Raw genomic sequence first — 26,004 nt, 5'->3', positions numbered from 1 at the left:
TCACGCCTCCTACTTCTGTGAGGCCGCGGGTGTTGGCTCCTGGCTCTTAGCCAGTTGCGTCTTGCGCGGGCTTATATAGAATTAAGCACAGAGACAGGCATATGTCTTACTTCCTTTATTCCACAATCTCTACTAGCTTCCTCCCGTTTCTTCCCTCCTCTCCCCCTCCCCCAGTCCTTTGTTGGCTTCCGTTAAGGGGACCGTGTCCCTTTTAGCTTATAACAAGTATGTTGCCGGGTATCAGTAGGGGGGGCAGTGGTGGACTGAACTACAGGGAACTCTGCCGAATTCCCAGTTGGCCTCGACCCCATGGCCTTCTTTTGTATGGTTTCCATGTTTTTCTGCTTCTCTTCCCCTTTCCATCCATCTCTCCTCATCCCCCACATCCCAGTATGTTATTCCCCAATCTTAAAAAAAAAATTTTAAAATCTTTTTTTGGTTATGTTTAACTACTTTTTAATGCCTATACTGGAAGTCAAAGGTGCTTTAAAATTAATTATTTGGACTTGTTTTTCCTAACTTTCTTCGGCAGAGAAACCACCAAGCTGTGCTTAGTAGGGTTAGGCTTTCTCGATGTGTGTAATCTGAGGCCACTTTGAAAAACATTTCCGGGGCCACATTTAGTTCACGGTCCGCCCCTGAGGGTGCTCTCATTTTGTGCTACACCACCATTTCCTTTCACTACTTCTTAGCCGATGATAACCAGAACTTCTTGTAGTGTTTCCCTTTGCTCCATCAGTGTTCCTCACTTTTGTCGAAAGACAACTTAACCAAATGGATTTTTCCCAGAATTTTTTACCTCTTTTTTTTTTTACCCGGAGATGGCAAGTATGGGTAAGGTATATAATGGGGTGGATGGCAGGCAAGAAGGGATCTGCGGGGGTCTCCCCCTGCTTTCTGTGTTAAAAAAGAGGTAAATCAGCAGAAATAAAATCAGCAAAGTTGCCATTCAGCAAAAATAATTCTGGAAAGCCTAACAGATCTGCTCCATCTGGACCCCCACATTGCAGCAGCAGGTGACCATCTACTTCATCACTGGAAGGCACTGCAGTGCCTTATGCCCACTACAGGGAACACAGGAATCAGTCACAGTATCCAGGAGTATTCCCATGGCATGCTCATGTCCTTCTCACCACACCCCTCACCTCCTAGGCCATAATCCTTGGCATTCACACTCTGCTCACAAACCCATGACCACCCACCATCCCCACCGTGCTGGGTCCACATTGCGATCCTTTGCTCATGTAGCCCTCTTCTGCTCACTGGAATAAACTCTCCTCTAGATCTCAGGAGCCGCCCCATACCTCCCCACACAGAGCAATCAAGAATCATCTCCTCTGCCTGGAGCTCCAAAACAGTTACGCATCCACAATGCTCCACAGCACCTGCACAGGACACACTGTGAGTGCTATCACGACTGCCATTCCATGTAGTTTCTCACTTTACACATATCTTAGCCATGTTAAGGTTTACAAATCTCCTTCTTTGGCCCTTTACTAAGTGGCAGGTGGGGGTGATCTTCATGCTTCATACTAACTAGTGTGTAAATGGTCAGCTAAATCATAATATTTCATTTCTACTGCTTACTGCACTGTCAGTCAATTCGGAATGGGGCAGTCCAGATGGAAACATGTGTGTAAACTTGGGTGCAACTGAACGTTGCCTGAGATTTGGATTCAGATTTGTAATGCGGTAAAAGGTCAATTATCTGCCACCAATGGAGACCCAAAGGTGCCAGATAACCAAATGCCGGTATTCTAGAAGGCAGAGAGCTGGAGAGAAAGAGAGCAAAGAGGCTGGATAACAGACGTTCCTGGGCTGCTTAGTTTATTAGCACTCTGTGCTCCATAATCCTGGTTATCCGCTCTAAATGATTTGTTATCTAGCATTTCATTATCTAGAATGTTACTAACAGCCCTACAAATAAGTGGTGCACAATACACGTTCACTCCGTAAAATAGGCAAATACTCCCAACAACAAAATAGTGAGTAAAGCTACTCCCAACAAAACAATAGGAAACAATTGATACATTGGAGCTTGGGCCTGCTCCGCTGACCTGTTCAGATCAGTGACCCCGGCAGATCTGTAGGATCAGGTATTATTCATGGGAATTTATCTGAAGAGGAACTTCAAAAATGAATCACTCAAAATGCACGAATCACCAGGTGCAAAGGGATGTGGATTACAAAAAGATATACAGTTATTTTGTTAAACTATATTTTTAATTATTTAAAAATGACCCCTGTTGGAATGGAACTACTTTTTTTACTGCTTAAAATATAATTGTATTCTTCCCAACTTCAAAAATAAGCAGTAAAATACACCCACTTCAAAATCTTATCTAGTGCCCCTTGGTACTAATATCTTGAATGCTGGTTAAAAAGGCTTCCACGGTAGATATTTTGGAAGCTGTGACCTTCAGCTCCTTGCTCACGCAAGTAATTTAAGAAATAGTTCCTGACTATGCAAGCTTTCCCATGAGGTAAGACGCCACAGACCAAGTTCCATAGCAAAGCAAGGGCCTTGAAAGAGGTCCCGGGTGCCATTACTGCTGGGTAAACCTGCACAGGATGTGTCAATAGCTGTTAGCACCCCAGCAGAATACCCGTGGTACTAATTTGGAAACTACATGCACAGAGTGCACTGGCTGTTTCTTATGTGCTGGCTATTTCTTATGTAGAAAAATACAAATCACCATGGTTGCCATGGAAATCACAATGGGAACTACACAGAGTCTCTTCTCCATATTCATGGGTGGCCCTTATGGAGGCTAGCATTGAGGAAGAAGGATCGAGATGGTGGGGAGAACATGAAAAGAAGTGTGTGGAGATGGCGGAGGTGGGAGGGTGTGGTGGGGTGAGCTTGTGGGTAAGCCGCAGAGAGTGAGAGAGACTGTGGCAGGTGCACCACAGGACGTGCATGATAACCAGGGCTCGCTAGTGGATAAGACCAGCATTTGGAGTCCTCGGTTTGACTAAGGCGTGCTGCCTGGCTGCTAACTACCTATACTGCTGTGCAGAACGGAAATGATAACATGCTTCTGTATACTCCCTTTTTCCCTAGACTCATCTTGTAGAATTAAGCTGTTACACAGCAGCATTCACTTAAATATAGTGCAAACCTTTTCAAAGATGGCCGCAGGTCTACAATTGGTCTATGCTATGCTTCCCTTCCGACACATCTGCATGGTCATAAGTTTGGATTGATGACACTTGCGTTCTTCCTGTACTTGAAGCTACATCCTCTCAGAACCCTTGTTGAACTAAATGATTTCAGTTATTTTCAGATTTATTTGCTAAATTTTAAATTCTATGTTCTTTCCGCTTCACTTGCAGCTTATTAACAAAGCTGGTGAACGGGGCCCGCCTCCTTCTATGGATGACCTCGATGACCTGGATGTAAGTATAAAGAGACCTGACACTGCATGTAAGGTCTTTGTGTCCAAAGGTCACCCTTTGCTAAAGCTTTTCCAGAGTATATTTAGAAAAGTAGTATAACTGGCAATACTAGAAATTTAAGAACCTCTGACAGGTTTATTGAAAGCTATGCTGTTCACTTTGGACATACGGTGTAACCTATCGCAGACCTCACTCTTACACCTACTTCGTGGACAGTACCCGACTTTGCTGTTATGGTAGCTGTGAAGTCATCATTACGGGACACCCTAGGCCTATACAACAATAAGAGAAGTAAGCGCATGATGGTTGATGAAACTGGCAAATGGTGGCTGATGTCCCTGCCCCATACCGCACTTAGTTAAATGGGAGGGGCCACTGAGTTTTAAATGAGAGGGAACCTATGGGAGCATTATTCCCAGAGTGCAGCCTGTCTGTCACTCGGAGGGAGGTCACTGACCCCCCCCGCTCATACTAAAGGCTAAATAAAAGATCTGTATATGCCCCTCTGAGGGGTTACATGGCACCCCCACCCCAGGGCTCCAAAACAAGACATTTTCTCCAAGTTCCTAAGACTGGAGGTAGAACAGTAAATAATCCTCCATTCAAATATTTTGGGGGAAAGGACTTGCATATCTCGACCACTTTAAATATACTATTGTAACTTCCGTCCTATGAGAATTTCAGGTTTCAGGCACAATGGGCATCAGTTTGGCGGTAACCTGTCAGTGCTACCAGCGGGTTGCCGCCGAACTCGTAACACCGTTCTGCCGCCTGATATCCTGGTGCCACTGGGACATTACAAGCCCCGGCGGCCCGGGGTATCAGGTGGCGGAAAGTGTAATGGGGACATGGAAGCACAGGCACTGTTGCTAACGGTGCCGGTGCTTTTGTGACAACTCCGCCTATCAGAGTTGGCTTTTTGTGGTCCGGAAAGGGTGCCGGTACAGTGCAACCAGCACCTTTTTTCTGGACCGCCACACCCGGAATGAGGCCCAATGTGCCGCCGAAGGCTAGGTCCCTTAGAAGAAGTAATAAAAGCTCACTTGGGCATAGTGCCTGAGAGAGCTCCTAATCCTCTTTTGCCATAGTACTTAAATCACTGCCAGTTGCCATTATCCTCTCAAGTGGGAAAAATGCATTGCTTGGCAAAATATCTTCAAATATAATTAACCCCATCCTGCCAAATCCTCTAGTTAAACCAGTCTAGTCTCAATATCAATCTGCAGCCCCACAACTCTCTACAAATATGATAGAGAGTAGCGGTGGGCAGTGTAGCCACATGCAAGCCCAGATCCAAGAAGATCTATTTAGTCAAGAAACAGGAAGCAATTCTTCTTGAAGATGTTTGACTTAAGATCTTTGTACTTCCGATGTAAGGCACAAGAACACACAGCAAATGTCGATTTTAATTAAAATGTCAAAGACAAAGTGATTTTCTATGGTAATTTTGACAACTGACCACAGATCCTATGAGTATAACTGTTGTTTTTGCTTTCTTTGCAGGATGACATTTAGGCCCAGACAAGCAGGTAAGCGTTTAAGAGAATACAAAAGAAAAGAAAGGACATAATATGCTCATCCTGGTTACATTCACACAATTTTATGGAGAGGAGAATGAAGGTACCTGTACCTTAGTGCACACCCGGCAGAGACACCCGTTTATATGTATGCAATGTTATGTTATGTTTTGTTATTGGGATTTATACTGCACGCTGCTGCCATTTGCATGCTCTTCAGGTGCTCTGGCACATCTGAAAGAGAGGCGGCGGGTGAGGTTAGTGGGGAGAGAAGGTAAAATGCAAGATAGCTTTGCTATGGTGTTGATGCATGCAGAGTGGAAATACCCTGAGTTCTGTGTGGGGATCACTTTCTAGATGTTCTGTGTTTAGGGGAACCCCATGTGCCCATGATGCTACAATACATTGGCTTTGGGTTGAGGTTTTTGACACAATATCAGGAACGTGACCCTGTCAATGGGGGCACAGACCTCTCTCAGCCTGGGGCGGGAGGCTTACCTGTCAAAATTCAGAGACACATCCAAACCAAATGCCAAATATGGGGAGTGGAAGTTGGGGGGCAGGCACTGAAACTCCCCCATGTGCTACGAATGTCATCAATGGTACCACTCTTTGTCACGTAATGCCTACTGGTACTCTTTATGACCCCTGCCACTCCCAGAAGGCACCTGGAAGCAAACCAATAAAATCCTGTACCAGAACCAGGAGAACAGAACCAAGAACAGCCAGGGAATGGACAGGAAATGCTTTTGACAAATAGAAATGAGACACCCAGCACTCATCCTGCCAAACCCATATGGATCCCAGGTGAATGGTGAGGCACCAGAAAGAAAACTGGGACAGGAGAGACACAGAAGCCCTCCGCAACCAAATTGGCAACAAAACTCCCCAGCACCTGAGGAAAGCGACAGGGAGAGTAAGCAGCCTGAACCCTGAACCACACCATGAGAGACTGAAAACAAAACTGTGCTGGAAGAGGGGGAGGGGCTTAGAGGGTTGCTTGAACACTCTCAGCTATGTAACCGAGCTCCTGGAGAAAAGACAGGTACTGTCAGGTGCGAGCTGCTGCCAATTGTAAAGGGGAGACATAACCGACAGGACCACAGTATACTAGGAGACAGAAGAGAAGTGTGGTTTACATAGGTGAGGTCAGTAGGCGTGAAGGCGGACAGAGAGACTAGGCTTAGGAAGGACAGAGAACCGGAGTGCTGGAGAGTTGGTGGCAGACCTGCTCTCAAACCCAGATTCTAACTCTCCCTGTGTTCTGATCCATCTCGACCTTTCCTCTGCATTTGACACAGTCAACCATGCTATCCTCATAAATCATCTCTGAGATACCCTAGGCATTACAGACCAGGAACTAGCTTGGCTGACCTGCTTCCTTTCAAACGCACCCTCCCAAGTACAATTGGGTCCTTTCCTCTCCTTCACCAAACTCTCTACCTGTAGCGTCCCTCAGGGCTCTATCCTATCGCCATGGCTCTTCAACATCTACCTTGCCCCTCTGGCCCACTTGATCTCCTCCTTCTCTCCTCACTTCCAGTCTTATGCTGACGACACACAGCTCTCCTTTAAGCTCCCATCCTCTACCTCCTCTCCTTCCTCTCTCATACCCATTAAGACAGAGATCCTTCTCGCTGGGCTCCCTCCCCTCACCCTCCTGTAAGGCTAAAAACCTTGGGGTCATCTTTGACTCCCCCTCTCCTTCTCTCCACACATCATGGACCACGCCAAGAAGTCCAACTTTCAGCTCCACCTACTCGGAGGCATTCTCCCTTTCTTCACCTTCCCCCAGAAGCTCACTGTCTCCAGAGCCCTGGTCCTCTGTAGGCTGGACTACTGCAACAGCCTCTTCCTTAATTTACCTCTTTCCTCCCTTTGTCCTCTTTAACTAATACAGACACTAATCCAGAATAGGGCTGCAAGACCTATCCTTGGTCTCAAGCCCTGGGTCCGCATCTGTGCAGCCCTAAAATCTCTCCACTGGCTCCTGGGGACCGCAAGGATCAAATTCAAGACCCTTTGCATCATCCACAAGGCTGTCTGGGGCCTGGAACCCCTCTACATCCAGCTCCCTCTCCCTAAATACCTCCCTGCTAGAGTACCTCTAGCTCCAACTATCGGCAGGTCAGACGTTTCTCCAAGCAGAGAGTGGGAGATAGATCCTTCTCCTCGGCAGGAACCTCCCTCTGGAACGGCCTCCCTGCCCCCCTCAGACTTGAGCCGGACCTTCTTAACTTCCAGAAACTTCTCAAGACTTTTCCTTTTCTACTCCTCCTTCCCTCTCCACTTCCCGTGCTAATGTCCCTCTGCCGTTGTGACTGGTCCCTTATGAGTCTTACTGGGGCCAGCCCATCCTTGGCCAGTCTTCCCCAGCATCCCTTACCAGCACTTGCCCTCAGGTACCCTTCCCTGGACCAGCCCGATTCTGGTCCAACCTGTCCTTCACACTGTCCCCCTCTACCCCCTTTTCATCTTGCACTTGACCCTATGGCTCTCATAAGCACTTTTTTGTCTCTGCACTTGCAGAGTAAGAATGTCACAAGGCCTAGTACGACCGTTATTTCTGTTTTTCTCTCCCTATGTACCACTCCCTTTTGCCTTGTGGCACCTGGAAACTGTTGTGTATAGACGCGATACAAATGACCAATAAATACAAATAAATAAGAATTGGAGCAGAGTTCAGGTGAGATATTTGATATGATATGATAGGTTATTTATAACGCGCTTAATACCCAGAGGTTTCTTAGCGCAGACCCAGGGATTGAACCTGTGCTGCTCCGTGTGGTCTTGTTTCCAAGTCGAGCACGCTGCCGCTGAGCTATCCTCCTGGGACTTTGAGAGAGAGAGTGGTACCAGTTGTGTGTGTGTGTGTGTGTGTAGTGTGAGGAGGGGGCTGTGTAAAGGTGAGTGAGGGAGAAAGTAAGATAGAGGTATAGATGTAGACGAGAAGGGGAATTAGAGAGAAAGAGTGAAAGTGAGAGCAAGTGTATGGATGAGAGTGTGGAGAGGGCAAGGCGTTGTGGCAGTAGAGGTGTCGGCAGAGTGAAGCGGATAGAGGGGTTCAGGCAATGGTAACAGAAGCGAAGAGAGTGTAGTAAAGGATAAATAGAGGAGAGACAAGTAGTGAGGGCTGAGGAGAGGGGTGCAGTGAGAGGTGATGAGAGGGGTGTAGTGAGAGGTGATGAGAGGGGTACAGTGAGAGGTGATGAGAGGGGTGTAGTGAGAGCTGAGGAGGGGGTAGTGAAAGGTGAGGAGATGGGATAGTGAGAGGTGTGGAGTGTAATGAGAGGTGGTGAGGGTGGTGTAGTGACGGGTAAGGAGAGGGGGAGGGGGAGGAGAAAGATGAGATTAAGAATGGGTGGGTGTGTGTGTGAAGACCAGATGGAGTAGATAGGAGAGGAGACGTTGGGAGAAAGGAAAGAGGTAGTAAGATCAGGGAGAGGAGTGAAAGGGAGCGAAAGGGAAAGGGAGTGACTAAGGCTCACACTGAATCAGAGTATCTATGAATGGCACTTTTCCCATCAAGCTACATTGGCAATCTTGGGGAGTGTTAGGATAGGGCATCTCTAGAAAAGCCGGGTAGACAAGGCTGTTGCCTTCAGGCCCCCATTGCCAGGATAGTAGATGTTATCGATCACTAGCTGACAACACTGGGATTTAGGAACACCTGGGCTAGGGTGATGGAATCACACAGGAGACACGAGAGGGGCACCCAATTGAGAACCCCTCCAGCCCAGTGCGTTGCATTGAACACTCGACATTCATAACATTGAACAATCTGAGTAACCTGCACACATTATGATGTTTAAAAATAGAATATTTGAACTCTCTTGGAAACTCCACAATTATTAAGGACATCTGTGAGGTGTGCACTTTGCTCGTAGAGATGTAGTGTGCTGATGTTGCAGTCTGTTGTGAGAGGTGTCCAATTGCCATGTGTCATTGGCTTAGTTTATATATTAGTTTTGTGTTGGGATGTAGAATTTGAGAGAGTTAGTGCAGGCAGCAGTAAGAGATCTAATTGGACAGAAACACATTAAACCACATATAGCAGACCATAACATGCCATAGCAAGGCATGGCTTTTTCCCATGCCTTGCTTTGTCATATTAGGATCTGCTATACGCATGAAGATCATCAGAATGCATTAGAAGTCATAGAAACAAATGGAACAGGTCTTACAAACTCGGTGCCCTCCCCATGCTCTTACAACCAGCCTCTTGCAGCCATGCCCCATTTCACTCTCACATTGCCACCGTTGGGGTCTCTCTCTCTCTCTCTCTCTCTTTCTCCCTCCCTCTCTCTCTCTCTCTCTCTACTCCCACCCCAATCTATTATCTATACATGTATGTTTTCATGCATGCTCTAAATGTTTCCCACTGTAGCAGCTATCCTGATGTTTCTCTAGTTGTCACCTCTCTTTATGACCCTATAGTCACGATCTTGTGTATCTGCTGCGTATAGGAAAAGTTAATTAATCACAACCACTAACACACGTTTGTGTGACCAAGGTCCATATGTTTAATAGCGTTATATTGGCAGTATCGTAGTATAAACTTCTATGGTTATTTTTCCGTTCCTAACTGACGTTTCGCTATTTAGCATTAACAAACGCCATCACGGGTGGGCTTCTGCATTAACAGCCCAGCAGCCCGAGCCAAAGTAGGCTGTAGTGGAGCAAGAATTTTGTGAATTACGTGGGCCATGAATTCCCCAGGCCGTCCAACTAGCATCCTGGCCTAGCAGTCCCAAAATAAACCACAACAAAATGTACCATTTGAAAAGGAAAGTGCAGGCATGTAACACTTGATCAAAGGGAAGATTTTCCCAGTTCAAGATGGCCGCCATAGATTTGACAGCGTACTTGTCATTCTCAAGGGTGACCGTGGTGTGAGGAGACTGAGGTGGCTGCAGGGCCATCTTAAGTACTTTATGGGCCCTGTGCACGGACATCTTTGGGGCCCCCCTCCACCAAACCAAAGGAATTAAGGGATTAAGAATACTGGTCGTGCCCTCCGCCCCCCACCCATCACGCTCACAACCTATAGGTTAATATGCTGTCTTGCAACATAATAAGCATGTTTACTCCCTTGAAGTCCCTTTGCCCTCTTCATTCTTGCTCTAATCAGAATGATACACACGTAGCATTTGAACACCAACATTAGCAGTCTACAAAGGGGTTACTGTTCTAGTAAATACAGGATGCTTTTTATCAATAGAATCCATGCAGCCTGTAGTATTAATGCAGGACCATATGTAAAGGTACATGTAACCCATAATTGACAGAGAACTCACATTAGCTGTCTCACAGAATGCAAAAGTGCTCATGCATGGAAAGAGACCACCAATCGGAAGGAAGGAGAAAGCTACACATACCATAGCATGGATAGTGGAGGCAGATTAGAAGCTACCAGGAAGGTTTCTTTATCCAGACAGACTGAGATTAGAAGTGGGATATGGTTTTCAAATAGTGTTGCCATTAGCTATCAAAGGAACAAATGCCTTTGAAGTGCGATATAAATATGCTCACTATTAAAGTGGAAGCAACCCTATAGCCAGTGAAACCATGAATAAGGCTTTTATGAAGAGCATACCATGAGAAGGAAATCACTCGGAAGGGCTGACAATTTTGAACGTTTTAGGGACTGGCAAGATTGAGAGGTTAGGCAATACAAGATTAAATGAGATGCCCAGGATCGCACATTGGTTAAGGGGTGAAGGGATGAAGCTGGGATTTGTGCCAACTTTGCCATTTCTGCATTTGAACACTTTCTTTTCCAGTTCTTACCATGAACTAAAAAAATCTAATTTTATAAAAACGGACTTGAAAAGTACGCAAATCACATTACCAAACATGACCATTTTTAAACTAAATATTATATCAGGGTGTTATGAAAAATGTGAATGATTCTAGATTAATTCTCTCCATCATCAAGGGAAGTATATAAGTACCAGCATACCAATCAATGTGATTTATCAAATTTAATCTGGGTTCGTCTTTTGTATTTTAAAGCTTTAAATACTTCCAAAACAATGGCTTGTAACATTTTCATTTCTAAACGTGCATAAAAACCTTTTACTTTTACCAAAAAGCAAACCGTTTGTTGTGTCAAACAAGCAGACCTTAAAATATGCTTGCCTGAGGCCTGCAACATCTGGTCTGCTCTTTACTGTCTACCAACCCTTTCACCCAAAAGGCCTACATTAGAAGAAAGATCAAAGTTACAGGCCGTTGGTCCAGTGTCTCGATACTATCAGACCTTGGATCACCAACCTGATCAATCAGTCCTTTCTTGAGGGTTGTGTACCTACTGACCTCAAGGAGGCATGGATTACCCGCTTGCTCAATCAAGAAAGCTAATCTCGACCCACGCATACCCATGCACTATCGGCCAATAACGAATGTTCCATTCTTACTGAAGGTTATGGATCGAGTGGCATACCTTCAGCTATAAAAATTCATTGAAAACCATGCTATACTTGGTCCCCGTCAATCAGGCTATCGTGCCCGTCACGGCATGGAAACGGCCATGCTCGACTTAAAATCCAATCTGTCCTCGATCAAGGCCCCCCCCTCTCTTCTGATGCTGTTAGATCTTTCCGCCGCGTTCGATTTAGTCGACCACAAGCTCATGGCTGCCAGGCTGCAATCTCTTGTAGGCTGTACCGAGTTAACCACCCAATGGTTAGTCTCCTTCTTGGGCCCTCGTGTCTCTCGAGTGGCCATTGATAATTCCTCATCCACTCCATCTCTGCTCACGCGAGGTGTCCCTCAGGGATCCTTTCTTTCTCCCACCCTCTTCAATATTCACATACTCCCTCTTCTTCTGTTGCTTAATGACCTGGGTGTCTTGTATACCAACTACGCTGATGACACCCAGGTCATCCTTAAACTAACTGGTTCCTACCCTACTGATGTCAAGGCCATTTCGGCCATCTACTCAATAATCCATTCTCGGATGGCTCAAAACTCAATGGCTTTAATTGCCGACAAGACTGAGCTTCTTATTGTTGCCTCCAGTTACATGCTAAAGAACCTTCCCGCCGAATATGCTTCATTTTATATAGCCAATGTCTGTATTCTGTTGTCCAAAGCGTCAAGACTCCCAGGGTCACTTTTGATGCCGAACTCTCTATGCATCCACATGTGGCCAAAACCTGAGCCACATGTGTCTGGATCAACAAACAGCTTTGTTCACTACAACCTTTTCTACCTGTCAACTGCATTTCCCTTCTGGACTCAGCCCTTTTCAACTCAATGCTGGACTACTGCAATAGCCTTCTGGCCGGCACGTCTGCCGCTAACATCAGAACTCCTCAGACCACTCAAAACGGCACGGTACGTGCCGTCCTTGGCCTACCCAGACGACATTCCATTACTGAAGCCTGGAAAAAACTACACTGGCTTCCTATCCGGCACAGGGTTTCTTTCAAGATACTCACACTTACGTATAAATGCTTGAATTACATTGCACCCAGTTACCTTTCAGCACAAATTCATCGTTACACTTCAGGTCGTCCTCTCAGGTCAATGGAACAGGACAGACTCTCTCAGCCTTGTTTCCGTTTTGCAAATTTGGCAAAACAAACTTCGATGTTCTCGCCCCAGCCTGGCAGAACCTGATTCCGCTTCACCTCAAGTCCTCCACCTCCTTACCGGACTTTAAAAAGAACCTGAAGACCTTCCTTTTCTCTGCTGATTAGTTCTGTACTTCTTTCTCTGTCTCCGATTTTGATCTCCGTTACTCTCACTGTTTGTTTGTCGTGTTTCATGTGCGCCGTGAGGCCTGCGGGCGATTTGGCACTCTATCAAGAATTCAAATAAATAAATAAAATAAATAAAGTAATGGGCTAAATGATGCCTGCAGCATGCAAGAAGGCACACCTCACAGAAGACAGCACAGTAATGCAATATATATTAGATGATTTGATCAGGATCACTGTATCGTCTGCTGGCAAAGCCAGGATACAAGCACGAACGCTTTCATTCCATAGTCTTGAATTTGGATACTTATTCACCTCTGGACTAACAGTTTATGCCATTATTGGAGGCGATTGCCTAGGTTTTATAACACCCCATCTGAACAAACCAATTTCTAGACCTTCACCATACGGATCTAATGTTAGTTTTTATCGAAACCCCTATCTGGTCCAGGTACATTGCTGATAATAGCAGATGTTGTTCTGCAAAACCAAGTTCATACGCAGGCAGGTTTATAAACTTCAGACATAGGAAAGGCTCAGCCAGCCTTGCTGGAATGTGATATTTTAATTTTGCATATGGACACATATCTCTGCAATGGGTGCTTCACAAACTGAGCTAACTTCTAAACCATTGTGGCACTCAATTTATCAATATGCATTTCACAGTTGCCTATTGCACAGGATCAACATAATTCCCACAGATAGTAAAGAATGATACAGAGTTGTGCTATAAGGAACACACAAACTATGTATACCACAGTGAACACAGAAAGCAATACATGATGAATTGATCAAGGCAGAATGCACTTGTCAAAACAGAAAGGCAATAGGTTTAGAGCCTCAGCAGCACTCCATAAAATATCCTGACGTGTGCTATTTAGGACTGGTGAACAATGGAATCTTACTTCTTCCGATCAGGCAGCTCTCTGGGGCCCCCTCCAAGGTGGGGGCCCTGGGCAAGTGCCCATTTTGCCCTTCCATAAAAACGTCTCTGGGTGGCTGGCTGCATAGGAATGTGTAGTGGTGGCAGGCAGGCAGTGGGAGGAGGAAAGTGGGGGGAGGATGAGCAGGGAGTTCAGGGGCTAAGTGGGCAAAGGGGAAGCCAGAGCCATGGCAATGGTGTCTGTGGCACAAGGGTGGCAGTAGCTGCTTCAGAACACAGGGTGTTCATGCCTGGCTTCCTAGGGACCTGATTGGCTTCCTCCCTTGCGCTGGTACCTAATTGCATTTAACTTCCAAAGGGTTCCATGTCACATGTTTGGATTTCACTATTTAATTATTATTATCTTCACTCTTCCAAATATGATATTCTTAAAATCTGAGAATTAGTTATAATATCCTTTTTAGTTTTGGCTAACGCGCCACCTATATACTGACACTAATGCATTGGAGCACAGATAGGGAGAGATGGCACATGAGGAGGAGCGCAAAGCTTGCAGGTGTATTTTGGTTATTTACTCACACATTGACTGCTCATGGCCATAGGATATGATATGATTAATTATTTATAACGCACTTAATACCCAGAGGTTTCTAAGCGCGGACCCGGGGATCGAACCTGTGTTGCTCCATGTCGTCTTGCTTCCAACGCGAGCACGTTGCCGCTGAGCTATCCTCCCGAGACAATTGGCAATGCCAATTCCTATGGCCTTTCCCACCCATGTTCTGTGCCTCATCGCTCAAAACACACAGTCCTGGGATCTCTTTTGAGATAACTTTATCAAGTCTTAAAATCAAACTTTGCACTCAAAGTGGCTGTGAGTGTTTATGCAAAGCCCTCTTATGAGAGATAATTGTTTAGGTGGTGCTGTAAACGCACTACAGGTGTAATAACAATGTCTTAATCCGGTCTGCCTTTAGCCACTTGATGTATTTGCAGCATGCGTGTCCAAAGCCAACAGTTTCTGCTTGTGTACAGGTATTAGAAAGGCATTTGCTAGGCACTGCTAATACATGCCCAGGTACATGCACCATTTTCAAGCTGCTAATATTAATTGCCAGTTAGTACCATTATGGCAATGCCGGGCAAATACCTTTCTTATGTCTACACAAAAGCGGGGAAGGGCTGAGGAGAGGGAGCTATGGGGGTTTGAACCCCCATAGCCCCTCCATTCCCCCCATGCCCAAAAGACTTGCCAGTGTGGGAGGGGTGGGGCATAGAAGTGGGTTGGGGAGGGAAGGGGGTGTGGGTTGGGGATCATGTAATGTGATATTTCAACATATTGAGGGCTGCACAAATCAACCGAAAAAACAGTATTTTTTCTGTTCGGTCTTCATTATACAGAAATATCACATAGTACCCTCAAAACGCAAGTGTCTTTCTTAACCTTTTTTAATCTGAGTGTCTGTGTTTTGCAGATTTTCAGTCTTGTGGCCATGCCAAGGAATGTAAGACGGTGAAGACATCCTGCTCTGAAGCCCCTTCAAGGCACTTTCCTGTGAAGCATCTCCAAGAGCTTGGACTTCTTTCATGTTTGGACACACTACAACCAAAGAAAAATGGGATACTGATGTCAAATCTCTATATGAACCTTTTTCCGCAGTTGCATTCACTGACGTGAGACTGTTCTTTGGTGCTGGAACCAGGGCAAGGTTGCAAGGGTCACGGATGGGCCGCCTTTTGCAGGCCAATGTCTTGTTCTGTGTCGGCGCCAGAGACATAGAGTGGATTGATAAGATTGCGCCGTGTCGGGCCAGAAGCTCGTGCATGAATGCGCTACTGCTGGCTCCGAGTCCCGTTCTTGCGCTGGTGCATGAATGCGCTACTGCTGGCTCCGAGTCCCGTTCTTGCGCTGGTGCATGAATGCGCTACTGCTGGCTCCGAGTCCCGTTCTTGCGCTGGTGCATGAATGCGCTACTGCTGGCTCCGAGTCCCGTTCTTGCGCTGGTGCATGAATGCGCTACTGCTGGCTCCGAGTCCCGTTCTTGCGCTGGCTAGCCCACTCCCCTCCATTAGGCTGAAAAGATGCCGCATTTTGATGCACAGAGGTTGCAATGCTGATGGAGGCCCAAATAATAACCAACACTATTATTGATAGCCCAGCAAGCTCCAGACATCATATCCCAGATTGGCTTTCTAAACACAGCAGCCGTGGCTGATGTCGTGACTGATGTCCAAAACTCTTCCTCTTTCCGTCCTGCCAAACTGAAATGCAATCTCACAATAGCCTTAGATGGCCATCGTAGGCCACATGAGTTGAGTTGCTTCATCCTTTTAAACTAAGCCTGGGGGGGATGTAACAAAGCAGCAGGCAGCGTGTTATGTTAACTCTGCTATTGTCTAGCGATATGGTACTCCCGTGTATAATAAACATTGTGTTATTTTCCAAAGGGTTGAGCAGTGTGTGTATATATCGGTATGTCTGCAAAAGCAGCCTCCTAGTTATGTCATTTTTTTAGGTTGCATTATTGAAAAGGCGATTTTTTGAGTATTAAAACTTCTTCCCCTGTTGGGAAATTTGCATGAAACTTACAACAATCCAACCCTCTCTGTCTTTGTGGGAAGGTTTTGGTAGTTTTGTCAATGGAGGGGGACTTTTTGGGTCGGTGGGAAAATGCAACTCTTGATTGATGGATCAAAACCAATCTAGGGATACAAATTGGCGTCTTGTCTATTTTTGCTTCCTTAACATCTATCCAGATTTTTTATTTATTTAAGAAGAGGGCCAAATATATCTACGCATATTGTGCCCATTGATTCTGCAGACGAGTCGTGGACCCACATTTGAATCTGAACCAAGGAAAGTGATTGGTAGATGCCAGGCAGGGCCTATATCAGTCTCCTGTGCATTGTTGATACCCAGAGTGAGCTCAGACATTGTAAAACTTGGCTGCAGGGTTTGCCGACCCCAGCCAGTGGTTCTTTTGCGCCTCTAGATATGGCATGGCTGCATGGATTTTGGGGTTGAAAGGAGGCGGGGTGCAGAGTGGACGACGAGGCGAGATTTTGTGAGGAATGGTGGCGTATTCATCTGTAAACCACCGTTTGGGAGCATTTGGCCACTTCTGGGTGCCTGTCTGATTGTGGCGCTCTGGAATCTGAGGATGTAAGTTGGCCGTGGGATTGCAGAGTTTACTGTGTCTGGAGGTTTCAGGTTGCATGCTAGCATTTCTATACAACTCCCTATGTTTTAGGAGCTGGTCGGTGCTCTGGTGTATGCCTGATGATTGTGCATGCTTACAGGGGGGGGGGGGCAGAAAGGTGGGAGGGGTGGCTTTACAAGCTGGATGGTGTGGGGAGATTATGGGATGAATGATAACACTTTTATACAGTAGCCGCCATGTTTGCTTTAAAGCAGTTTTCCCTCTGTCTTTTTGAAATGCTAGTCTAGTGCGTTCAAACAGCTCCCGCCAGTTTAAAAGCAATTGACAGCCCAATTTTTTTTTGCAATAGTTCCCCAGTGTTTTTAGAATGCTTTCAACAGTATCGGCTGGTTTCAATCTCTATTTAGATCCCTTCTGGATTCTTCATATTGCAACCCACGCCTCCTCTGCCCCCCACACTCCATCTGTGATTCAAACATGGCTGCCGTACCTTTGTCAGTCATGCTTTTGCCCGCCATTTTACTGCATTATCATAACAATCAGTAACTGATTTCAGCAATAGGGCCATCCAACTCATTGTGCCAACAACCTGCCACCCCTACTTTGTTCCTTTCAAAGCCTCCACCGTTTGTTCTTTTCATCTGCCTTTCTGCCCTTGGTCCTATCTCAGTAACTATACTGGAATGTGGGGCTGCCTCAACACCAAGCTTGGAAGTGAGGGCACACTGAAAGACAGAGAGGTCAACTGAATGGTTACTGTGTGTGTGTGGGTGTGTATTGTGCTGGCTAAGAAGGTTTTGCTTTGTGCGCACAGGACATGGATCTGTGGGTTGCTGGGGCTGGGCCACTAGCGTAGGTTTCTGCGACAAATTTCCAGGGATCCCGCTCCAGACCGAATTGTATGACGAATGTCTGACAAACACTATTCTTTGCCTGCCAAACATCACCTGATGGGCAAAAGACACGAGCGATCCCATTGGATACGTCACCTAGGCAAGGTAAGGTTAGGCCTGAGTGAGCTCTCAGCATGCCACACTATTGGTTTTCATTTACCAGGGAGCTTTCTCTCTAACCCAAGTGTGCCTGCCTCCCAGAACTCCATCATAGCAGTTAATGAAGTGAGAGCAAATCTTAAGTAACCCCCTTCCTGACCCCCCCACCCTGACACTAGAGGGGGAGAGAAGAACAGAGAAGGTGGAGGGGTAGGGAGAGGGCAGAGAACGAGATTTGCAAAGGTTACAGAACCAAGCAGCCAGAATGGAAACAGCAACAGAAAGACAAGAGCACAAACTGCCTCTTCTTAAAAAATAAAAAACAGTTTCCAAAAGAAGGTTTAATGCAGAGAAAACGGGGTATGAAACATTGGGACAACCCCCTATATTATTATTATTAATATTAGGGTATTTATTGGGTACAGACGTAGATTCGGGAAGCAACAGAGCGTTTTATATTCATATTGGGAAGAATAAGGTTAGGTACCAGAGAAACACGGAAGTGGGGATATAACAACAGGGAAGGGAAGGCAATAGTCAGCAATGGGTATACAAGTAACCATGGGAGGAAACAGTGGATATCAGATTACCTAGTCTCGGGTTAGGTGGGGAGTGCATGGTGTATAGATCTAGGTGTTGGGGTCAATTCCTTGAAGAGGAGGGTCTTGAGCTCCTTCCTGAACTTTAGAAGCGAGGGGTCGATTCGGATGTTGATGGGGAGGAGGTTCCAGAGTTTTGGGGCGTAGACAGAAAAGGCGTGTCTTCTGTGTTTTTCCTTCCTGCACTGGCGAGTTCATGTCCTTACTTCTGGTGGATCGTAGGCCTCTGGAGATGCTGACTTTCTCAATGAGTTAGCTTGGGGACCTCAGGGTGACAGCCTTGTAGAAGATGCAGCAAGATTTGAAGATGAGATGGGCTTGCAGCGGGAGCTGGTGCAGTTCAACGAGGGTCGGGGTGATGTGGTCTAATTTGCAGAGTCCTTGGATGAGTCGTGCTGCAGCATGCAGGATACATCTCAGTGGAGGCAGTGTAGTTGCTGGAAGGGCTTCCAAAAGGGCATTGCCACCATCCAGGTGGGATAGGACCAAGGCTTGGACAGCAGATCTGAAGTTATTTTCTGAGATGAAGGGTTTGATTTTTCGCAGGATAGAAAGTTGGCACCAAGCCGTTTGTGTCTTCCTTGCTATGTAATATGATATGATATGGCGTTTATAACGTGCCTATACACAAGTGTTTCAAGGCGCGACTAGGCAGGGGAGGGGGAACAAAGGGAAGACAGACAACGATCTTACTAGGCCAGGAGACATTGAGATCGCGCAAGTGCATGGGAGGGGAAAAGTGCAAGGGGAAAGGGGAGGGGGCAGTGCAGTACATGGGATCACACAGTAAAACAAATAAATACAAATACATACAAATAAATACAAATAAATAAAAAAGGGAGGCTAGATGGTGGCAAGGGTAAGTGCAGGCATCAAGTGTCAAGTTCCGGTAGGGGACTGTAGGGATACAGAAACAGACCCCACGTGCAAGGGTTGCCAGGGGGCAGTCAGTGCAGCAGTGCAACTAGCGGGGAGGGGACCTGGGCCCGAGATCAGAGGGTAGCCAGGTGACCTGTGCAGTTTCAATTTCAACCAGGAGTTCAGCAGGGGAGAGGAAGAGAGAAAGCAGAAGCAAAGAGGAAGGTCTTGAGGTGCTTCCAGAATCAGAGATGGTTCTACTCAAGTTTCAGAGAGGCAGGGAGGCTGTTCCAGAGGGAGGCCCCAGCCGAGGAAAGAGATCTACCACTAACTTGTTGCTTAGAGAAGCAACTGCCCTTGAGGGAGTTGGAGGCGGAGGAGCAAAGGGCTCGAGACGGAATATATTTACGAAGAGAGAGTTGAACGAAGGCCTCGTGGACAATGCAGAGGGTTTTGAACTTAATCCTTGCAGCCGCTGGGAGCCAGTGCAGAGATTTCAGTCCTGAAGAGATACGATCCCTGTGCTTGAGGCCAAGGACCAGTCTTGCAGTCCTGTTTTGGATGAGTTGCAGAGGGCAGAGAGTAGAAGCAGGCAGATTTAGAAAGTGGCTGTTGCAGTAGTCCAGCCTAGAGAGAACCAGAGCTCTGGAGACAGTGAGCTTCTGGGGGAAGGAGAGGAAAGGAAGAATACCTCTGAGGAGGTGCAGTTGGTAGTGTGACTTCTTAGAGACGTCAGAGATGTGGGGAGAGAAGGAGAGTGTGGAGTCGAAGATGACCCCGAGGTTTTTAGCCTCACAGGTGGGAACAGGAAGAGGGTCATGAAAGGCCGGCCAATGAGTGACGGTAAAGGAGGGAACAGGTGTGCCAATTAGGAGAATCTCAGTCTAACTGGCATTAATCAGAGGGCAGAGATCGTTGGCAGCACACCACTCCTGGCTAGCAGACAGACAGTCAGAAATGAGAGATGGAGAAGAGGTGGCAGAAGGGAGCCTGAAAATGAGCTCAGTGTCATCCGCATTGCACTGAAAGTTGGGGCAGAGAGCGGCAATGCGGTGGGCAAGAAGTGCCAGCTATTGGTTGAACAGCCAGGGATAGAGGTTAGAACCCTGGGGAACACCACAGGTGGAGAGAGAGATAGAGGAGAGGAAGGACCCAAGTTGGACCTGGGAGGGTCGATCGGAGAGGAAAGAGGTCAGCCAAGCCAGGGCCTGATCGGTTATACCCAGATTATCACAGAGACGGTTGAGCAGGATGGCATGGTTAACCGTGTCAAAGAAGAAGAGAGATCGAGTAAGATGAGGACACAGGGGGTATTAAAATTGAGGTTGGAGAGCAGGTCTTCACGGATGTTCAGGAGAGCAGTTTCCGTGCTTCTGACAGCTCTGAAGCTGGACTGATGGTCATGGAGGCAACCAACAGATTCAGTGTGAAGATTAAGCTGGGAGATGGCCAGCCTTTCCAGGAGTTTGCCCAGGAAAGGAGTGATGGAGATCGGGTGATAGTTAGCCGGGCAGGAGGGGTCGGCTGAGGGTTTCTTAAGAAGAGGGTGCACAATAGAGTGCTTCAGCGGGGAAGAGGAGACTCCAGTGGTGAAGGATTGGTTGCAGAAGTCAGCCAGAGCAGGAGCCAGGGTGTCAATGTGGTCATTGAGGGTTTTGGAGTAATAGGGATGAACCTGTTTTGACGAGACTTTCATAGATCAGACTCGTCTAGAAACCTCATCTGGGGAGAACAGGGGAAAGGCAGAGAAGGAGGGAGGAGGTGTGGCCAAAGTGGGGCCAGAGGAAGAGCAGAGAGTAGAGGGGGCATGGAGAGAGGAAGATAGAGAGGACAGGATGTCCTGAGTTTTAGAAATGAAATGAGAAGCCAGGGCCGTGCATAGGGCGTGGCAGGGGACAGGAGAGGTAGAGACTGCAGCAGGATTGGCCAGCTCCTTGCAAATTTTAAAGAGTTTGGCCGGGTTTTTGGATGCCGCAGAGACACAGGCTTGGATGTGGGCTCTCTTCTTGGTGCAGGCAAAGAGCCGGTATTGCCTTTGGAGCAGGCGGCAGGCCAGTCTGTCAGGGGATGTACCGGAAGCACGCCATAAACTCTCAGCCACCCTGCACTTGCGTTTAAGGGTGCTGAGGTCTGAGTCATACCAGGAGTTGCACTTGGCTTTGGGCTTCAAGCGGATCCTCTTGACGGGGGCAAGAACATCAAGAGTATCAGATATAGCAGAGTGGAGCATGGAAAGGGCTGTGTCAGGGTGTGAGTCAGCCAAAGGGGAATGGGGGGTGAGACAGAGGCGGCGAAAGCCTCAACTGACACATGATTCATAGGTCGGATACCCAAGAAGGTAGGTGGTAGTGCTGGAGTTGGCTTGGCCTGAGGGGTAGAGCGGGTGAGATGAGAGGAAAGGAGAAAGTGATCACTCCAGGAGAGAGGAGTGGTGAGAGGGATAGTGGTGAGAGGGAGTTTGAAGAAAAGGTGGCTGTCAAATTTTAACCCAATGGACCTGGTGCAGGTGGCCAGCTAGGGTGTGAAGCCCTCAAGGTGCAAAGCAGAAAGCCAGGTCTGGATGTCTGGATGTTCGGTGTTGTTGGTCTGCAGTAGGAATTCAGTCTTGGAGGGGTTGAACTTCAGGTAAGAACTGGACATCCACATCTGGAACAATGAGAGGCAGGCCTTGTGCCTGTGGATGTCTTCGATGGAGGATATCTTGAAGTACAGCTGAGTGTCATCTGCGTATTGGTGGATGTGGATGTTGTATGGAGCAAGGAGGGATACAAGCGGTTCCGTACAAAGATTGAATATCACAGGGGATAGGGTGGATCCTTGCGGGACTCCACAGGAGATGGGTAGAGATGGCGATATGGAGAAATCCACTTGTACAAACTAGTGGCGATTAGCAAGGTATGATTTGAACCAGCTGAGAATGTTCTAGATGACCCCCTTGCAACAATGTAGATTGTCGGTGAGTGTCTGGTGGTCTACTGAGACATATGCTACCCAGAGGTCAATGAGAACCAGGAGGCAAGGATGACCATCATCAAGGATTTTAAGGGCATCATTGATCCCCTTGATGGTAGCCGTTTCTGTGCTGCATCTGTGTCTAAAGCCCAGATGCAGCATAGAAACGGCTACCATCAAGGTGATCGATGATGCCCTTAAAATCCCGTGCTCTCAATCTTCGGAGGCAGCCATAAGCCCGCAAGTAGCGATTAAAGGAAACTATAAAGAATGCATATATTGTGAATAAATACTCAAATTGAGTACTCCAAGACTGCATCTCTCCAGCCCTAACATCTCTCCACTGGCTCTCTTTGCAAGTTCAAGACCCTCTGCATCATACACAAGGTGTTCTGGGGCCTGGGACCCCACTACCTCCAACTCTCTCTCCCTAAATACCTCCCCTCTTGAGTCCTTGGGTCGGCTAGCTCCAACTCTCTGCAGATCAGATGCTTTTCCAAGCAGAGAGTGGGGGGTAGATTTCTCTCTTCCACAGAAGCCTCCTTCTGGAATGGCCTCCCTGGCCCTCTCAGACTTGAGCCGGATCTCCTTAAATTCTGGAGGCTTCTCAAGACCCTCCTTTTCTCTTCTTCCTCTCCCCCTCCCCTCCTAATGTCTCCCTCTGCCGCATTTTGACTGGCTGCCTGGTGCCTTCTGAGTCTTACAGGGCACCAGGCCCTCCTCGCCCAGTCTACCCCAGCACTTTGTTCTCCCCTGACTAAACTCGCACTTGCCCTGTCTGGCTCCCTCCCCCTTGTACTAGCCTGGCGGGGCCTACACCCATACTTAACGTGATCCAGGCCCGTCCTGACACTTAGCATGTGGACCCATGTCACCCCTTCCCACTCCCCTGCACTTCTTAATACTGCACTTGCACGATCCGAATGACATAAGGCCTAGTAGGACTGTTTTTCTGTTACTCTTCATCCCTGTGCCCCCCGCCCCCTCCCAGACCCCATCCCCCCTTTTGTCTTGTGGCGCCTTGAAACACTAGTTGCTGTATAGGCTTATTATAAATACCCAATACAAAAATAAATAAATACAATTCATGGTAAAGGCAAGGCGTCCAGGGGGTTAATGCATGTATGGGTTCCCTGGGTCATTTGGGGCCCTCAAGGCACAGGGAGTGGGTGTCAAATGCCACATTGAAGGCATTACGTCTGGAGGCTGTTCCTAGTTCAACGGAGGGGGCAAGAGTCGCAAGACCTATCTGAATTGGGACTTGCACAGAGGATTGGTGCTTTGAAGGTGGTGAGGTGGTGCCAGTGCAATTGTGGCTGGTGGTGATTTGTGAGTGGTAGTGTCCGCTGACTTAATAGTTGACAAAACGGAATCCCACAAAGTACTGTTGGCAAAGCCTCACCACGAGTTCGGTGACAGTATCCTTTCACAGTATCGGTGTTTTAAACACCGAACTGAAAAAACTGAGAAGGAAATATAACGATTTCATTGGATTTCGCCTGGGAACAACATCGTGTTGAAGGTTAGGGAAATAACTTTATTATAATCGGAAAAGGCTGGGTGGGGAGGGGGGCTTCAAGGGCAGGGAGAAGGGTTCGGGGATGGCCACCTAGTAAAAAGCTATTTTATAAGACAGTGCCGGTATAATTTATTTCCCATTATTCAGCTAGCACACGTTTTTTACTGGCTGCATACTCTGCAACTATCCACTAGATGGCAATCATAGACCAATGTAGCTTTCAATGCGGAGCAGGACATTTTGACGGGGATGTTCTGGCGCCACATGTTTAGACACGGCCAGTTGGACGCAGCCGACAGGGCGCAGGTACTAATGGGCGCCGATGCATTTGCACTGAAAATGGCCCAACATTGCATACCTGCCTAGTCTCAAGGTTTATCCCGTGGACTTAGGGTTTATATGACAATCCAAGGAAATCCGCTCATGCCTCGATGTGATTGGTTACACACATTGTGGCCAATCACATTGGCCCTCATTACGACCCTGGCGGAGTACCATGGTGCAATTTGCACCATGGTCCATGGCGCTAAGCTGCCAACTCCGCCATGGTGGTTGTCGGACTTACCGCCCCATTCCGACCTTGGCGGGGCGGTAAGTCCCCAATCCCCATTTACCCTTCCCCATTCCCATTTTTGCCCCATAGGGTATAATGGGAGTGGGGAAGGCGTTAATTACGCCACCGTAAATTACGGTGGCGTAATTAACAACAAGTCCCGTAGCGCCATGGATTTTTCCGCCTGGAAAAAGCAGGCGAAAAAAGCACCATGGCGCTACGGGAACTCGTAGTCAGGCGGAAAGGTACGCCATGCTTTACGCCGGCGTAAACCCCTTTCCGCCAGGGTCGTAATGAGGGCCATTGAGTTGTGGGAGGAAACTAGGGATCTGCGGCAGATCTGAAGGCCTGGCATCCAGTTCCCCAGTTAGCAGCATCTCCTGCACTGATGTGAAGAGAGTAACTGACACACGACGCACACGCACACACTCGACTCACTTGAGCGAAAAAGACGGTTCTGAGAACTTTTCAAAAAAGGTAAGTGTGGTGTCCTCACTGCACCCCTGTCACATGGGGAGGTCCAAGGGCAGAGGGGAAGAGGAGGAGCAGCGAGACCAGAAGTAAGCAGATTGAAGCAGGCACCCTTTGAATAAAGAAGTGTTGCACCCCAGCTCGTGTCTGTCTCTCTTTGCATGATTGAGGAGTGACTGACACCCCAGCGTGAGGCGGTCCAGGTTAAAGATATCACATTGGCGACAAAGCGGATACAAGTTCCCACCAGGCCTTCCATCTCAGAGTCCATCGCGCTCGTGGCGTGCCGTCCAACATCACTGGAGAAGCGGGACTCCCCCCCCCCGTCGAGGACACCCAGAGAAAAGTGGGTCGGACTGAGAAGGCTTGCCACCATCAGGATAAATCCCCCGCGCGAGCTCCGTCAGGACCACACAAGCGCACAACATCCGCGGGTGGAGCAGCAGCTCCCCGCGTAGCATCATCCCAGCGGTTGAGAGGGAAGTTCTCCCGCCAACGGTAACGACCCAGCAAGGCCTAGACTGTGTGCATCATAAGATCCGCTGGTAGAGCAGCAGCTCCCCGCTAACACTCTCTCCGGGCTGTCGAGGAGCACTGGCCTCCTGCCAACGGCAACGACCGAAGAAACAACCTCGAAATGAGCGGTAGAGGGGGGGTCCTCCCGCTCCAACGCGCTCAAGAGAAGAGCAAGGGTAAGCTAACACGTGCCCCACCGCAAGCGAGACCACGTCCGGCCCCTCCGGAGACACAAACAGCGCAAAAGACTCACAGGCCCGCCAACACGCGGCGCAGCACCCCCTCCTGGCACCCAAGCCTCACCGCACACGGGAGAAGACCGTGTCCGGCCCCTCTGGAGACACTAACCCAACGCAAAAGCCTCACAGGCCCACCAACACGTGGCACAGCGCCCCCTCCTGGCACCCAAGCCTCACCGCACACAGGAGAAGAACCAAAATACTCCCGCGCCACAGAAGGACTCACAGACCCATCAGCACATGGCGCAGCACCCCCCCCCACCTAGCACCAGGGCCCCACCGCGTACCGGGAGAGAGAATAAACCTCCCACAACAAATCGGCCACGCAGTGTGGAAGACACACAAGAGAGCAGGGCAAAGCCTACTTCAGCACAACCAAAGCTGAAAGGAGAATAAATAGCGACAGCCCATGAGCGTCTCAGAAGAACAGTCACTGACAGTCCCAGTGACTCCGGCCAGACCAGAACACAGAAAAATGACGGACAGCCTCCTGGCCCAATTGCCAGCAAATTTCGACCTCACTGACACCAGCACCCTCGGCTCACAATGGAAAAGGTGGCTGAGGGATTTTGAAGTGTGGCTAAAAGCGGCTGGACCACTAGAGGATGACCAGAAACTCAACCTACTAAACCATGCAGT

At 47.9% G+C, this 26,004-nt stretch overlaps 1 protein-coding gene across 1 annotated transcript in view; it reads left to right on the top strand.

Annotated features, from left to right (window-relative positions):
- AARSD1 (alanyl-tRNA synthetase domain containing 1) overlaps nt 1-26,004 on the top strand; it is a 441,451-nt gene that overhangs the window by 113,299 nt on the left and 302,148 nt on the right. Inside the window, exon 6 of the mRNA XM_069634186.1 lies at nt 3,337-3,399. Within this exon, the coding sequence (XP_069490287.1) occupies nt 3,337-3,399 (63 nt within the window). The remainder of the gene's footprint in view (nt 1-3,336; nt 3,400-26,004) is intronic.

The sequence above is a fragment of the Ambystoma mexicanum genome, chromosome 13 (assembly GCF_040938575.1).
Source record: "Ambystoma mexicanum isolate Mex_15411 chromosome 13, UKY_AmexF1_1, whole genome shotgun sequence".
NCBI lineage: Eukaryota > Metazoa > Chordata > Amphibia > Caudata > Ambystomatidae > Ambystoma > Ambystoma mexicanum.
Note: the sequence above shows the minus strand (reverse complement) of the source record. Positions and strands in the feature narration are given on the sequence as shown.